Source organism: Oncorhynchus gorbuscha, linkage group LG13 (assembly GCF_021184085.1).
Source record: "Oncorhynchus gorbuscha isolate QuinsamMale2020 ecotype Even-year linkage group LG13, OgorEven_v1.0, whole genome shotgun sequence".
NCBI classification, from domain to species: domain Eukaryota; kingdom Metazoa; phylum Chordata; class Actinopteri; order Salmoniformes; family Salmonidae; genus Oncorhynchus; species Oncorhynchus gorbuscha.
In genome coordinates this window covers 54,976,766-54,993,849 of record NC_060185.1, presented here as the reverse complement: position 1 = coordinate 54,993,849, position 17,084 = coordinate 54,976,766, and the positions used below count along the sequence as shown (strand labels likewise).

At 40.9% G+C, this 17,084-nt stretch overlaps 2 protein-coding genes across 7 annotated transcripts in view; one reads left to right on the top strand and one right to left on the bottom strand.

The window, feature by feature from the left end:
- Window positions 1-1,060: 1,060 nt before the first annotated feature.
- On the top strand, window positions 1,061-13,987 carry rhbdd1 (rhomboid domain containing 1). Of its 2 annotated transcripts, XM_046295039.1 has the most exons (8): window positions 1,061-1,290; window positions 1,465-1,553; window positions 4,514-4,977; window positions 5,260-5,392; window positions 7,203-7,291; window positions 9,925-9,978; window positions 11,069-11,188; window positions 12,214-13,987. In XM_046295039.1, the coding sequence occupies exons 3-8, from the start codon at window positions 4,542-4,544 to the stop codon at window positions 12,321-12,323; spliced, it is 942 nt and encodes a 313-aa protein (XP_046150995.1). In that variant the 5' UTR covers window positions 1,061-1,290; window positions 1,465-1,553; window positions 4,514-4,541; the 3' UTR covers window positions 12,324-13,987. The 2 variants fall into 2 exon arrangements, with proteins under 2 accessions (XP_046150995.1, XP_046150994.1); XM_046295038.1 differs by lacking the exon at window positions 1,465-1,553 and having other exon boundaries at window positions 1,062-1,290.
- The window catches only part of col4a4 (collagen, type IV, alpha 4), a 174,208-nt gene continuing 170,153 nt past the window's right edge, over window positions 13,030-17,084 (bottom strand). For all 5 annotated transcript variants that reach the window (XM_046295033.1, XM_046295034.1, XM_046295032.1 and 2 more), the window contains one exon: window positions 13,030-16,144. In XM_046295033.1, the coding sequence (XP_046150989.1) occupies window positions 15,884-16,144 (261 nt within the window). In that variant the 3' untranslated portion in view covers window positions 13,030-15,883. The remainder of the gene's footprint in view (window positions 16,145-17,084) is intronic.

Genomic DNA, 17,084 nt, shown 5'->3' with positions numbered 1-17,084 from the left:
CTGCTAAATGGCATATATTATTATTATTATTATATATGAATGAGTGATGGTACAGAGCGGCATAGGCAAGATGCAGTAGATGGTATCGAGTACAGTATATACATATGAGATGAGTATGTAAACAAAGTGGCATAGTTTAAAGTGGCTAGTGATACATGTATTACATAAAGATGCAGTAGATGATATAGAGTACAGTATATACGTATACATATGAGATGAATAATGTAGGGTATGTAAACATTATATTAAGTGGCATTGTTTACATTTACATTTACATTTAAGTCATTTAGCAGACGCTCTTATCCAGAGCGACTTAGTTTAAAGTGGCTAGTGATATATTTTACATCAATTCCCATCAATTCCCATTATTAAAGTGGCTGGAGTTGAGTCAGTGTGTTGGCAGCAGCCACTCAATATTAGTGGTGGCTGTTTAACAGTCTGATGGCCTTGAGATAGAAGTTGTTTTTCAGTCTCTCGGTCCCAGCTTTGATGCACCTGTACTGACCTCGCCTTCTGGATGATAGCGGGGTGAACAGGCAGTGGCTCGGGTGGTTGTTGTCCTTGATTATCTTTATGGCCTTCCTGTGACATCGGGTGGTGTAGGTGTCCTGGAGGGCAGGTAGTTTGCCCCCGGTGATGCGTTGTGTAGACCTCACTACCCTCTGGAGAGCCTTACGGTTGTGGGCGGAGCAGTTGCCGTACCAGGCGGTGATACAGCCCAACAGGATGCTCTCGATTGTGCAGCTGTAGAAGAAAAACGAACACAAGATGATACAAAAATATATGCAAACACAACTTACTAATATATATATATATATTGTTTAAACATTTTCATCAGTACTTGAATTTTTTTTACCTTTACTTTGACAGGGAAGTGAAACGCATAGAGATACAAAATAATGGGGGAAAAGTGAGTGCGTATGTGGCGTGCTAATACACTGTGGTCAGATGCTGCTGTTGTGGTGCGATATGGTAATGCAACTGAACTTTCACACACTGGAAACCAAACGGAAGAAAACGGGGAGGGACTAACGTCAACTTGTCCAATAAGAAACGCTCGTTTTCGTCACAAAACGTTTATTATGATCTGTACAGTGTGCACCAAATGAATCTGTTATGATCACTTGGTCTATTCACCTGACATTTCATGAAAAGTTTACCGTGTATGATTAAGTGTAGGTAAACCCCAATATCCCTTAATCGTCTTTAATAAGTGTTTTGTCGGCCAGAAGACAGAGAGACCAACAATACCAGCAATATATTCAAATACTGTCTGCGCGGTACAAGGAAGTAAGTTACAATTTTGGGGCAAAATCAACCAGCTATAAACCTAAACGTTATGTGTCTGTCATTTGAGATTGAATATCAAGGTCTGTTTTTTGTTGGCTCCAGTATGAAAGCTCGCTAACGATATTCTTTACATTTTGACATTTGTTTGGTGTTTATTGCTCTGCTTTCTGACAGTTTTAAGGTGGAATGTAGGCCTAATCTTAGCCTACGAAGCCGATAGTGCAGATCTAGACCCCATCGTCTAAACTCGATGTGCATTCCAGGTAATAAATAGACTCATGTCCCCAGTGGACCAGCTCCTACATAAAGCATCCTCCATTCAGGCTGCAAAGGCATCGTTTTCCTCCTTAAACATGCACGTTGTAGAAATCGCGCTGCCATTTCTTGGTTGCTAAAATTAAAATAGTTTCCACTATATTTGCTTGTTTTGTCACATACTGAAATTAGTCAGAATCCCTGTACCGTGTAAACCGCTGTGAAATATATTTAACCAACACTATTGTATTTGAAGCTGGTGTACCAACCCGAAAGTAAGACGCAAAAAATAAACCTAAAAACGGAAGCATAAAAATAGCCCACATACAGTAGTAGGAAAATGTATGCACTCACTACTGTAAGTCATTCTGGATAAGAGCTTCTGGTAAATGTAAAATACAACAGATCTATCGTTTCTTAGACTTTGTTTCGATAAGATTGGCAAATCTATAACATGTGAATGTTGTCAGGTCAACCAAAAAGTTACATATTGTAGCTTTAGTGGAGAAGGTGGGAAAATATTCCTCTCACTTTCAGATGTTGTGTATCAACAGAAAGTAACTATCATTCCTAGCCATTAGCCACTCTAGCATCATGGTACAAATTGTGATTTACAAAGAATATACGCATATTTTACTCATTTTTTTCTTTCTGCCTTTCACCATTAAAGTTAAGGAGGAATTGCTACTTTTGCTGAGGAGTATTTTTGTAATAATGTATTCTCTATTTTTTTCTCAATCTGATTGGGTGGGCCTGGCAGTATTTAGTTTGCATTTAACCTGCCCATTCCAGTCCCTCTTAACCTAATTTGTTCCACCCAGAGGTGAGAAGTCTATATGCCAAGTACAGAATATATAGTGTGTTCCCTACAGGTTCCAGAAAGAGCAGAAGCACTGAACTATCTGTTCAGATACCTACCTACCTACGGGTTATAGAAAATGTGCTCTTTGAGTATTTTGTAGAGTAGGTTTCCTCAAGGAGAAATCCCACATTGCTATATCAAAGGTAATCAAACAATTGCACTATTGTAAATACTACAGTAATGTATACAAAAATACTAGTCTGCAGAAACACTACAGTAATACAACTGTATACTACAGACTGCAGGGAACTACAGTAATTACTATACTATATAATAAACATTTACTACAGTAAACTATAAATACCACAGTATGCTACAGTCATGTCCGAAATACTACAGTATTCACTGTAGTGTTTTTGCAGACTTCGGTCCTGTTAATACTACAGTAAAGTCCCCTCAAAAAACGACAGTGAATATTATAGTATTTATACCATCGACAGGTTGGTTGTTTAGCAACAAAACAGACGCATGTGCAACTATGGGGCAAAACAGACTGAGTTGTCTTACATGTAAACTATATTTCATCTCCAATGTTTATTGAAAACATAAATACATTTGCACAATGAACAGTTGTTTTTTTCTTACATATTAGAATAGACATGACATTAGTCAAAACACATCAAAACAAGACATGGTACAATACATGACTAAAAGAATGTGGACACCTGCTTGTCGAACATTCCAAAATCATGGGCATTAATATGGAGTTGCCCCCCCCCCCTTTGCTGCTATAACAGCTTCAACTCTACTGGGAAGGCTTTCCACTAGATGTTGGAACATTGCTGCGGGGACTGGCTTCCATTCAGTCACAAGAGCATTAGTGAGGTCGGGCACTGATGTTTGGCGATTAGGCATGGCTTGCAGTTGGTGTTCCAATTCATCCCAAAGATGTTGGATGGGGTTGAGGTCAGGGCTCTGTGCAGGCCAGTCAAGTTCTCCCACACCGATCACGACAAACCATTTCTGTACGGACCTCACTTTGTCCACAGGGGCATTGTTATGCTGAAACAGGAAAGGGCCTTCCCCAAACTGTTGCCACAAAGTTGGAAGCGCAGAATCGCCTAGAATGTAGCGTTAAGATTTCCCTTGAAGGGGCCTAGCCCGAACCATGAAATACAGCCACAGACCATTGTTCCTGCTCCACCAAACTTTACAGTTGCCACTGCATTCAGGCAGGTAGTATTCTCCTGGCATCCGCCAAACCCAGATTTGTCTGTCAGACTGCCAGACGGTGAACCGTGATTCATAACTCTAGAGAACATGTTTCCACTGCTCCAGAGTTCAATTGTGGCGAGCTTAACACCACTCCAGCCGATGCTTAGCATTGTGCATGGTGAGCTTAGGCTTGTGTGCGGCTGCTCGGCCATGGAAACCCATTTCATGAAACTCCCGACAAACAGTTCTTGTGCTTTTGCATCCAGAGGCAGTTTGGAACTCTGTAGTGAGTGTTGCAACCGAGGACAGACAATTTTCACACGCTAAGTGCTTCAGTGAGGTCCCATTCTGTGAGCATGTGTGGTCTACCACTTTGAAGCTGAGCCGTTGTTCCTCCTAGACAAAATTTGACAGAACTGACTTGTAAAGGTGGCATCCTATAACAGTGTCACATTGAAAGTCATTGAGCGCTTCAGTAAGGCCATTCTACTGCCATTGTTTGTCTATGGAGATTGCATGGCTGTGTGCTCGATTTTTGTACACCTGTCAGCAACGGGTGTAGCTGAAATAGCCGAATCCACTAATTTGAAGGGGTGTCTACATACTTTTGTGTGTATATATTGTGTATCAATAACAAGATAGTTTTATCTGAAAGGAGTCCCTTACGATTCCCCAGATGGCAGTTTTCTTGTCATTGTTGCCACCCAGAATCATAACAATTACAGACTTTTGTCCTGTTGAAGCATGCACATTTATTCCGTGATGTTGTCAGCTAACCCATCTATAGTATATTTTTTTATGTGGGTGCCCTTGTCTTGTTCTCTGTGTGTGGAAACTGGAGGTGGTTAAAAATCCCCATAAGAATGCAAAAAATGACAAATCTCTGTTTCAAAGGACAAAGAAAGTTGTATGATATTGTATTTAATTGTACATGTTTGTGTGTCACTCCAGGCTGAGCTACCGCAGTTGAGTGAGGAGGATGCGTTACCGACAGAGGGGGGGAGGTCAGCTGGGTCTGATCCTCCTGGCCTCCCAGGTCTTCCATGTGGGGGTGGAGAACATTCCCCCTGTGACGCTGGCTGTATTGGGCCTTAACGTCTACCTCTTTCTGGTACCCAGCTTACCCCTCCTCCAGGCCTGCATCAGCGTCCAGCAGGCCTACTGGCGTGGTGACTGGCGCCGCCTCGTGCTGTCGCCGCTGCACCACCTAGACGACTGGCACCTGTACTTCAACATGGCATCCTTCCTGTGGAAGGGCGTCAAGTTGGAGCCCCGGCTAGGCAGCAGCTTCTACGCCTGGCTTCTGACTGTTTTCTCCCTGCTGACGGGCGTGATTTATCTGCTGCTGGAGATGGTGCTCTCGGAGATCACCCAGGACCCCTCTTACAGCTTAGAGTGTGCAGTCGGCTTCTCAGGTACTAGCTAGCTACAGTGTCAATGTGTTTGCTGTTATGCTGCTGCGGAAGGTTTCTATCTATCCTCACAATAGTTTGGGTCATGGTAGTTTTTTTTTTACCAGGAAAACCCCCAGGTCCTAGTTATAAGCCTAAACATGAATGGGCCTCTGTTGGACAGTAAAAAGGTCCACTCTGTTTTTCAACTCTGAATTTGCTTCCTGAATTGAAAACTGAATTGACCTCAATCATGCTGTGCTGTGAGTGGCATGGTGAGACTGAACTGTCTGTCCTGTGTTGTAGGAGTGCTTTTCGCTCTGAAAGTGCTGAGTAACCACTACCACCCGGGAGGTGTCTCCTACGTGATGGGCGTCCCAGTGGCCAATCGCTACGCCAGCTGGGTTGAGCTGGTGCTGATTCATGTAACGTCACCGGGGTGAGTTATTCTTTGTTGCAGGAGTAGTCAGATACATAGTAAACACATGTTCTACACCTACAGCCTTTCCCCCAGCCCAGGTGTCACAAGTTTCCAATAAGAAATGCACATTTTAGTTAGATATTTTTATACTGTTGTGTGCCCGAATGAACATGACCCAAGGTTTATCGTAAGTTCACTAGACAGTCTCTTATCTTCCACAATGTGTTAAATAGTTCTAAATGAAAGCTTACAGACAATTAGGTTTGATAATAGGGGAGATTGGGGTAAGTTGAGCCTCCCTTGTTTCTAGGAAACTATACACAAAATGTGTAGTTTGACCAAATATTTACGAAGAGGTCATCGTTTCATGGAGTCTGTGAAGGAAGAAGCCACATGGAGAAAGTGATAAGCAAGTTAGGTCCAACAAATGTATTGTGTTAGAGGTTTCAGGATTCTTGTATATAACCCAAAGTACATAATTTAAAGACTGTTCTACACATCAGTTGGGGTCTCAAAAAGCTTCAATATGAGGTCTTAAACCTAGCATGAAAGTGCATCTGTGTAGCTGTGTGAGCTAATATAGTCAAAATGTTTGCCATGGGGCAAGTTGGGCCAATGGCAAGTTTAGCAAATTAATATTTTTTTCTTACCAGGCTTATCGCTGGAAATTGAGAACAACAATCCCTGTTAAGCCTGTGTTAAAAGATGCTTAAAATTATTAAAATACCAAAAAGTGATTGTGTTGAATTGTGTTTGGAAAGTAAAGATGTTTTTAAAAAGGTATTGGCAATATTTCATTTAGTGCAGAAATGTGTAGGCTGCATAATTTACCTTGTCCCGCTGCTCAACTTACTCCATACCTGGTAAATTGAGAACTCTTGTTTTGAACAAGTTAAGTAATGTTTACATTAATTCAGATTATTTCTAGGGAATCCACATCATCTTGAAATACAGTGCATTTGGAAAGTATTCAGACCCCTTGACTTTTACCACATTTTGTTACGTTACAGCCTTATTCTAAAATTGAGAAAAATCGTTATTTCCCCATTCATCGATCTACACACTATAATCTACACCCCATAATGACAAATCAAAAACAGGTTTTTAGACATTTTTGGAAATAAAAACAAAAAAAATGACCGGAAAAATTACATTACATAAATATTCAGACCCTTTACTCAGTTGAAGCACCTTTGGAAGTGATTAGTCTTGAGTCTTTTTGGATATAATGCTACAACCTGGGCACAATTGTATTTGGGGAGTTTCTCCCTTGTATTTGGGAGTTTCTCCCATTCTTCTCTGTAGATCCTCTCAAGCTCTGTCAGATTGGATGGGGAGCGTCGCTGCACAGCTATTTTCAGGTCCCTCCAGAGATGTTCAATCGGGTTCAAGTATGGGCTCTGGCTGAGCCACTCAAGGACATTCAGAGACTTGTCCCAAAGCCACACCTGTGTTCTTTTGGCTGTGTGCTTAGGATCGTTGTCCTGTTGGAAGGTGAACCTTCGCCCCAGTCTGAGGTCCTGAGCGTTCTGGAGCAGGTTTTCATCAAGAATCTCTCTGTACTTTGCTCCATTCATCTTTCCCTCGATCCTGACTAGTCTATCAGTCTCTCCCGCTGAAAAACATCCCCACAAGCATGATGCTGCTGCCACCGTAGGGATGGTGCCAGGTTTTTTCCAGACGTGTTGTTTGACATTCAGGCCAAAGAGTTCAAGCTTGGTTTCAATCAGACCAGAGAATCTTGTTTCTCATGGTTTGAGAGTCATTTAATTACGCAGTCGTGTGCGTTGTAGCCAGGCGGTAACTCATAACAAGCTTCTCTGTGCAGGACCTCCTTTGTGGGACACCTGGCAGGCATCCTGGTGGGGCTTCTCTACACCGCTGGTCCTTTGAAGATCATCATGAGAACAATTGCAGGTTTGTGTGTGTCGTGGGCAATGTTTTCCTCACTAAAACATGCGCAACAAGCTAAAAAACCTGTGCAATGACGAATTTGGTATTTTGGTCTCACCCGCATTTGTGTCTGCATGGATCCTGTAAAACTTTGGACCTCTGTAGGTGGAGCATAAAACGGGAGTGTCAAGCTGAGGTGTGGAGGAGAGTATGCTTATTAGCATTTTCACAAAGTATATACTACTTTTCATGACTTTATCAAGAGGCTTAGAGACTAGAATAAAATGGGGACAAATGTGACCTACCGGCTCATTTTGGTCTTATGTTGCAAAATTTGAAATGATATTTTTTTACAATGAATAAAAGTAGAGAGAGCTAGAAAATGTTATATCATACACTACAGTTGAGGAACAGTGGGAAAGTAATTCTGCTTGGAACGTTGATAAATGTACCGGAGAGCACTTTGTCCACACCCATTCAGCATCGTTCACACCCTCTTAAGCCTTAGCCCCACCCATCTCTTTACGGATAAACATGTGAGGCCATGTGCTAAAGACTAAAGGCTTGTTTATACTACATCTATCAATATGTCTGTATAAGTGTGTCATTCATTATTACAGGAAAATAAACTCACAACAAGATCATTATTGGGCTCCTGAGGAGCGCAGCGTTCTAAGGCACTGCATCTCAGTGCAAGAGGTGTCACTACAGTCCCTGGTTCGAATCCAGGTTTGTATCACATCCGGCTGTGATTGAGAGTCCCATAGGGCGGCGCACAATTGGCCCAGCGTCGTCCGGGTTTGGCTGTCATTGTAATTACGAATTTGTTCTTAACTGACTTGCCGAGTTAAATAAAAATATTTACAAGTTAATGGTGAGCTAATTACACTAAATAGATTACGGTTGTGAGTAAAGAATTAATAGCAGGATATTCTACCGGATAATTTTGGAACTTGGACACTAGCTAACAGTATGCTTTAACTTGCAATTAAAACGACATTCTGACAAACATTGAAACGTATAAATACTTACCCGTATACATGGATGAACACTTCTCCCTCTCTGTCACGGATGCCATCGTTGCCCTTAGTTTTAAGATGTAATCCGGAGACAGTTGTTTTATACAACAGCCTTCTGTGTTCTCTTTTTGACTCACTGTATTTGCAATCCTACTCTGCTTCCACCGGGCATTCCAATGATTTCAAAACTCGGTCCTCCAGAAAGTGTAGAGCTGTCTTTAAAAAAAATCTGCGTTAGAAAGAATTACCTACACATATTGAGCAGCTCATTATAGACAGAAGCGGCTACATGGCAGACCAATCCGAACTCAGATCTCACCATGTCCATCCCATCCATTATTTCAGCCAATCATGCCTAGCAGGAAGTTCCTGTCTTTTTCCGTGGCTAAACCAACTATGCTCGTAATTTTTTTGATTTATTTACAGATGGCATACAAGTTTGTTATTAAGGCACATGTTTCTGAAGGCATTTCTGCCCCCCAAAATGTATAAAATGATGATAAAATACAAATTAAATGTTTACGGTCAAATGCCTCTCCTGTGAAGTAGTGACGCGCGACATATGCCTAGTTTCCTAAAACAACTCACAATTATCAGCGACACTCCATATGACTATGAATGAGGATGTTGTTGTTGCTTAAAGGCCAACTTTTATATTTAGCTAAAATAGTCTATATGTTGTAATGTATTCTTGTCTTTTTAGCTTTCGCAAGTAAGAATAAATATGAACGTCAATATGCTTGAATTTCAACATCAGATTGAAAACAACAGGTGTTCAACATTAACACATTTAAAGTAATTTTCAGACCTACATTAATCTATTCAGATGATTTATTCACATATTCTCTCCCATTTACCCAGTAGTTATTGCTGTTTAGGTATTTGGTAGACATGGGAATGCAGGTGTGACAAAGGGCTGGACTGGGGAGTGAGCATTAGCCAGGGGTACATGGAGGGGAACCCTATAGCATCTGCCTGAGGGGAGGAGCTGATACTCAGAGTGGAGTACATGGGAGTGATCTGAAATAGTCTGGGCTTGCCTAATAATGGGCTGCAGGGACGAATGCTGCCTCACACCCATGACCTTCATGGCAGTTTGTGTCAAGCGGGCAATTTGAGATTTTAGTCAGACTGATTAGTCAGAATGATTTCCAAATCAGACTATGATGCCATGTCTTAGGATACTCTCTAAAGCATTGTAACAGTGTTGCTTCTATGCCTCTCCTTTCCCCAACCTGAGCTCCAACCAGGGACCCTTGGAACATCGACAACTGTCACCCACAAAGCATTGTTACTCTTCACAGCTGCGGCCCTTACCAAGCAAGTTTCAGAGCGGGTGACGTCAACGCCATCTAACTAGCCATTTCACATTGGCTACAAAAGCTTGGTTGAAAGTCGCCCTTAGTCTGTGTGTATGTTTTTCTGTGTAGATTTTTTTTTGCCTTTCCAAATAACAGTGTTTTTTTGTCCTTTAAACAAGACGACGTGTATGTGGTGTTGGTTCCAAGCTGCACTGTTTTTCATAGAAATTTCAGGTTAAATGCATTTGGAAACAAAACAAATCATGTTGTGTCCAACCACAGTATAACATTACATGATTAGACAAATTAAATGATCAGGTGTCTCCTCTCCCAACAGGATTTGTGATGAATGGATACCATGCCAGACAAAATCCATATTATAACTCTTCAGGTATGTAGCTACATATGTCTAATCATTTTGCACCTTGATTTATTGATGTCTCGCTTCCACAATGGGCAGAGTCTAGATTATTTTCGTTTGTGTCTGCAATATACACTGAACAAAAATATAAATGCAACATGTATGTCCCATGTTTAATGAGCGGAAATAAAAGATACCAGAACATTTTCATAGGCACAAAAAGTGTATTTCTCTCAGATCTTGTGTACAAATTTGTTTACATTCCTGTTAGTGAGCATTTCTCCTTTACCAAGATAATCCATCCACCTGACAGGTGTGGCATATCAAACCTCATGATCATTACACAGGTGCACCTTGTGTTGGGGACAATAAAAAGCCAATCTAAAACTGCTGTCACATAAATCAAATCACATTTTAAGCAGAAGTTATTGTGGGTGTAGCAAAATGCTTGTAAAAATGTATGACACACAACAAACAAAATACTGAAAAGTTGCTTAGGAGCTAGATGCAGAACTGCCATGTCTGTTGGCGCCATCTTGCACATCAACACAATGCCACAGGTGTCTCAAGTTTTGAGATGCGTGCAATTGTCATGCTGACTGCAGGAATGTCCACCAGAGCTTTTGCCAGAGTGAATTTTCCATTACCACAATGAAAGTCATTTTAGAGAATTTGGACATACTTCCAACCGACCTCATAACCGCAGACCACATGTATGGCATCGTGTGGGCGAGTGGTTTGCTGATGTCAACATTGTGAACAGAGTGCCCCATGGTGGAGGTGGGGTGATGGTATGGGCAGAAATAAGCTACGGACAACAAACACAATAGCATTTTATCCATGGCAATTTGAATGCAAAAATATACAGGGACGAGATCCTGTGGCCCATTTATTTTTATTGTATCTGTGACCAACTTTATTCCCAGTCATGTGAAATCCATCAATTATGGCCTAATTTATTTCAATTGACTGATTTCCTCATATGAACTGTTAACGCAGTAAAATCTATGAAATTGTTGCATGTTTGCATTTATTTTTGTTCAGTGTAGTACCAAGCATACTTGCCAAGAGCCTGATATATTTGGTAATCCTAGTATGTGTGTGGGTGGGGGTTCTGTAGGATACAGTGGCAGTAGTGGAGGACACCGTGCGCAACCCCAGAATGTTCACCCTTACACTGGAGGTCTATCAGAGGATGAGCAGTACGAGGCAGCCATCAGAGCCAGTCTCAATGGCAGAGGTGAGACCACACAGACCTGGGTTCTGTTCATTAAGCAGTAGGCAACAAATGGAAGAAGTTTCTTATTTGACAAGGCCAGGTAGTCCCCGTCTACCAGGCCTTGTCGAATAAGAAACATATTTTCATTCACCGTTGCAAACCATAAAAAAAAAAAAAATTCAGTTGCATACCCTAATCCGGATTCACAGAGGCCTTAAAATTTAACCTTTCGAGTCCCGCTGTCACACCCTTTTAAACATTGTGGTTTGAGCTACAAACTTCTGGGTTGGATTCGTCCATTGAATTAATCTATTTCTTCTGATACCATTAGTCTGTGTGAGTAATGGGGGCTGAGTTAGAGATGTTTGTGAGACAAGGGCGGATCATGAAGGAGTCCGGGGGGAGCGGTTCTTCTCACAAACGCCTGTAGAGTCCGAATGGTTTGTTATGCTCTGACGCTCAGCCACACAAGAGTCGTTAAAAGGTTAGGGTTTCTTCTACATAGAAGATCATAGGAAATCCCCGGACATATTGTCGATAATACTGTAATAAGCTCACATAGTTGCTGTCACAAACTCAACACAGTTGTCACTGACTAGTTGGATATTAATTTCCCATTGAGCAAACAATGTCTGTACTTACAGCATTCTTATAAATACTTTTTAAAAATTTTAAATCAGGTTTCTGCATGGTAGAACTTATTTTTTGATTGACATTTGCAATTGTTTATGTCATGTGGGTTTGTGTTGTACTTGTTGTCCTAAAAATATGTTTATACACTTCAATGTGAGGAAAGAGCAAGTGGATTAATGAAAGTAGTTAATTTCAACTTGTTTTGATGTGGGAAGCCTGGGTACAGTGGATTGTGCTGGAAAATAGAGTTAATTGGAAGTGCTTAAATCAAAAAAGATTCAAGACTTTTAAAGTCCTCCATTTAATCTAAATGTTGGGTCAAATAACTAATCTATAGGAGTGCTCAATCCAAGCCTACAGTCTCAGTCACAACACCTGCATGTGTCAATCATTATAATTGTTTTGTCCCTTAGGGGGCTCCACTCAGAGAAGACCAACCTCGCATGGTTTCAACATTCCAGGAGAACTGACAGCAGAGGAGATCAGGAGGCGGCGGCTCCAGAGGATTGACCACTTTGACTGACCAAGCTGGACTATTGGTTCATTGGAGGATAAAAATATCTTTCCTCAAGGAATACCACACTGAAAAACTATAGTATTTTGTCCATCAGTCCACTGTTAAAGGTAGAATCAGTGAAAAGTTGCACAAGCAGTACTTCAGATATTGCGATGAGCAAGATGCAAGATTTCGCTCTCACCCAGTCACACACAGTATCTGCGCATGTGCACGGGTTCGCTTAACGCTCTTACAAAGTGGTAGCCAAGGGACCAGAACAGAAGAAGTTTAATGCACCCCAACTCTCATAGTTGTTGGGGTGCATTTTAATTTGCCATTTTATAATTGAAAAATATTTGAAATTAATATTTGAAAACGTATAAATATTATGCATTGAAAATAGCCAAATGTATCCAAATCACATTTTAGTAACTACATTGATTTGACATGTTCACTTTGTAGTGTCAACTTTATTGAATGGGTGCCAATGACTTGTGCTATCGATCCCCCACGGTTGGCGTGCCATTGAGCTCTTACCGTATGTATTGGGCTACTATTGAATTATTTTCAACTATCAATTAAGATTTTTAGTCCTGTAGTATTTGGATGTAATAATATGATGACCAAATATACTGTTTCTGTCTCTTGGCAAATATGAAACAGCAATTTTAGAGATCTGGGAACTAAAGTCTTACAATTGACATCAGGTCAGACAATCACACAGACATGACACTTGGAAATTAGATGCATTTATTTTTTACCTTTTAAACAGTCCACATAATGCTTTTAAGACTACTGGTTGCTTAGAGGAGTGTGTGTGTTAGTGAAAGGCTTATCCTATAAGGATCAAGTGTGCTGACATAAATCGTACCAAATGTTTTAAGAAGAGGATTGTCTTCGGGGTGGCTCAGCCTCTGTGTTTGCGTGTGTCGGTGTCAGTGATGTTGAGTTACTATGTTTAACCTCTGATATGCCTCTAACGTTACAGGAGAAGCCACACATTGAGAAAGGGGAGGGGTTTGGAGAAGAACGATCCCTCCCTTTCCAGAACCGAAGTCAGTCAGTCAGTCAACAACTCAGAGCCACTTCTGTCAGTGTTTTTCCCATCTACATATTTACACCCACAGCGATCTCATTGGGACAGAGGGTCTCATTATGTTAATCACATGGAATGACTCAGGGGAAGCGGGTATATTCAGTAATGTAAAATGTTGCAGATAGAAATAGAATGGAGTTGAAACAACTCTCTATTCAATCTGACAGACAAATCACTTTTCTGTGACGTTACATCCTCCTGAGAGTGGCTTCCACTGCGAAACTCTCTCTATAGTCCAACAGTACAGAAAATGTGAATTCAGCCCTGTTTATATGGGGCCTTTAACAATAGTTATGTTCTGTTGCCCTATGACTTTGGTCATCTTTTGAGACATTACATTTAAAAGAAGACACTCGGTGACCACAATATTCTCATTGACCTAAAAATGACCTTAGGGTCCAAATTTAACCAGACAGCAAGGGTATGTTTGCACTGAGAAATTGAGAATGTTGATGTATGGTAGGATAAAAAAACTATCTCAAGACATGTTACCCTTTTTCATCACCATAACGAACATGAGATTAAACAATCTCGCACTGCAAGAGTCTGATGGGGTGGTGGTACAGGTTTTTGTTCCAGCACAGCAGCATCACATCTGATTCAACTTGTCAATGTCTTGATTGAAGTCTTGATATGATTACTTGAATCAGGTGTGTTACTGCTTGACTGGAACATAAATCCCCACACGGGGCCTCGCAGGGTAAGACTGTCAATCTGCGAGCACTCAACACAGTTATGCGACACCATGCTTCTCGGTTTTCCAACTTTTTTCCTCTTGTCCACCACCTACAAATACTTCCCGACATTGTGGCCTGAGTCCTAACATTTGACAACATAATATTCTTATTTTGAGAAATACCATGCATTCACCATTTTTTTTTAAAAATAGCACCACAATGATTCCTACCTAAATAAATACTCTTGACATTTATAGTACAAATATAAAGCAATCCTGTTCTTTCGACAGTGCAAACATAATAATAATAATAATATATGCCATTTAGCAGACGCTTTTATCCAAAGCGACTTACAGTCATGTTCTACGTATGGGTGGTCCCGGGAATCGAACCCACTACCCTGGCGTTACAAGCGCCATGCTCTACCAACTGAGCTACAGAAGGACCACAACATATTTACATACAACAAACAATAATGCCAAGACGTACAGGGAAACATTTAAAGACTGAAATTTGCAACAGTCTTACACTGTTATACACACTCATTTGAAGTGTAATGACTACTGAGTTTGCTTTTCTGCGTGTGTTAGCGAGGCTTAATTCCTTGTGTTAGTTTGGGTAGCGTGTTGAAGTCGAGACCAAAGAGGCTGAATGTTCAGACATGACGTAGTAGATCGGTGTAAGGCATCCTGCAGCGTGCAAGAAAAGACAAGCTTTTCAAAATGGTGAAGTCATTTTAACGACTGGTGCCATTACCTCAACAACCAGAGTTTGGGTCTTAAGTTATTTTACAGAATTAATTTTAAAGACCAAAGTGAAAGGAAGCCCAATTAAATGACAAGGAGGCCCAATAATGAGAGGACTGAAATGAACTGAAGGAACAGACACCTTGTTTCTCTAAACGTGTACAATCTAAACTAAAGCATTGTTCAACATGTTATACAGTTTACAGATAATGAAGTAGATACTATACTGCTTTTAGCACTATACAGTTCTAAACAGAAAATTAAATAAAACAATTAATTGGATAAAAAACTTGATCTGATTGAATCAAGGCCTAATCAAAACATAAGAAAACGGAACAGGGAGGGACAACATGGACATCTCCAATCAAAAATGCTTATTTTGGCATTCTACTTTAAAAAGTTATTTGTTGCGTGACCTAATAAACACAACTGTGGCTTTGGTGGATGACGAGAAAACATCACAGGCTTTGGGAGAGTCCCAGCTTCCAAGAGTGTGAGGACCACTGTTGTACGTAAAAACATAGTAACAATTGAAATGTCTGTATGTATTGTGATTGCTGCAAAATTAATTGCCTAATTGAGGACATTCAAGTTTTCTGAATCTTGAGTGTGGACGGGCCACATTGATGCTTGAAGCCACTCGGTTTGTTGTTGACTTGGGAGTCTCGAGCGAAGGACAATCTGACACGTAATATTAGGTACTCAAACCTGGAAACATACACATATTAAGAGCTTTCAGCCAAGTTACATATTTCAGGAGGAGAAAAAAAGTTACTAATCTAAAAAAATTATTCAAAGGATAGTTGATCAAGTACTGTATGTTCATTGGTATGAACTTGCATAAAACAAGTTAAGAGAGAGCATGTGTCAATGTAAATATTATTCAGACTTTCAGGTAAACAACCAATGTAGTCACAGCCTCTCTGGTGACTAATGAGGTGTATCATTACTGCCTCTCAGGTAACCAATGAGTGTGCATGTTCAAAGCACTCTGGGATGTGGTGGGTCCGAGATTTTGGGGCCGGTGCTTGTGGGATGTGGCCGGGCCCAGAAGGAGGGTGGGTGGGGTCACTCCTTCATACACACGTTGCACCGGCCCACGTTGAGGCGCTGTTGCCACTCCTCTTTGAGCGTGCCCTGTGAAGTAGAGGAGCTCAGCGGTCCATCTGCGCCCACCCGGGTCAACCAGAAGCTGTAGATGTTGGCGAAGTAGTGGCACGTACCCCGCGGGCCCTGGCATTCCACGAACGGCTGGGCACGGAAGTCCCTCAGGCAGCTTCCTGATGATGTCAGAGACTGGCCACCACCCTCATCGCCGGCCCCTGTGTGCTACAATACACAAACACGTTACAACTGTTATAACTGGTCCTTCTGTAGCTCAGTTGGTAGAGCATGGCGCTTGTAACGCCAGGGTAGTGGGTTCGATTCCCGGGACCACCCATACGTAGAATGTATGCACACATGACTGTAAGTCGCTTTGGATAAAAGCGTCTGCTAAATGGCATATATTATTATATAACAAAACACACATGCAGACACAAACATGCAGGCACACATACATTACTAGTCAAAAGTTTGGAAACACCTCATTCCAGGGTTTTTTAATATATATATTTTTTACTATTTCTACTTCGTAAAATAATAGTGAACATATCAAAACTATGAAATAACACATTAAATAATGTAGTAACCAAAAAAAATGTTAATCAGATTTAGATTCTTCAAAGTAGCCACCCTTTACCTTGATAAAAGCTTTGGCATTCTCAACCAGCTTCATGAGGTAGTCACCTGGAATGCATTTCAATGAACAGGTGTGCCTTGTTGAAAGTTCATTTGTGGAATTTCTTTCCTTCTTAATATGTTTGAGCCAATCAGTTGTGTTGTGACAAGGTAGGGGTGGTATACAGAAGCTAGCCCTATTTGATAAAAGACCAAATCAAATTTATTTGTCACATACACATGTTTAGCAGAATGTTAATGCGAGTGTAGCGAAATGCTTGTGCTTCTAGTTCCGACAATGCAGTAACAACCAACGAGTAATCTAACTAACAATTCCAAAACTACTACCTTATACACACAAGTGTAAGGGATAAAGAATATGTACATAAAGATGTATGAATGAGTGATGGTACAGAGCGGCATAGGCAAGATGCAGTAGATGGTATCGAGTACAGTTTATACATATGAGATGAGTAATGTAGGGTATGTAAACAAAGTGGCATAGTTTAAAGTGGCTAGTGATACATGTATTACATAAAGATGCAGTAGA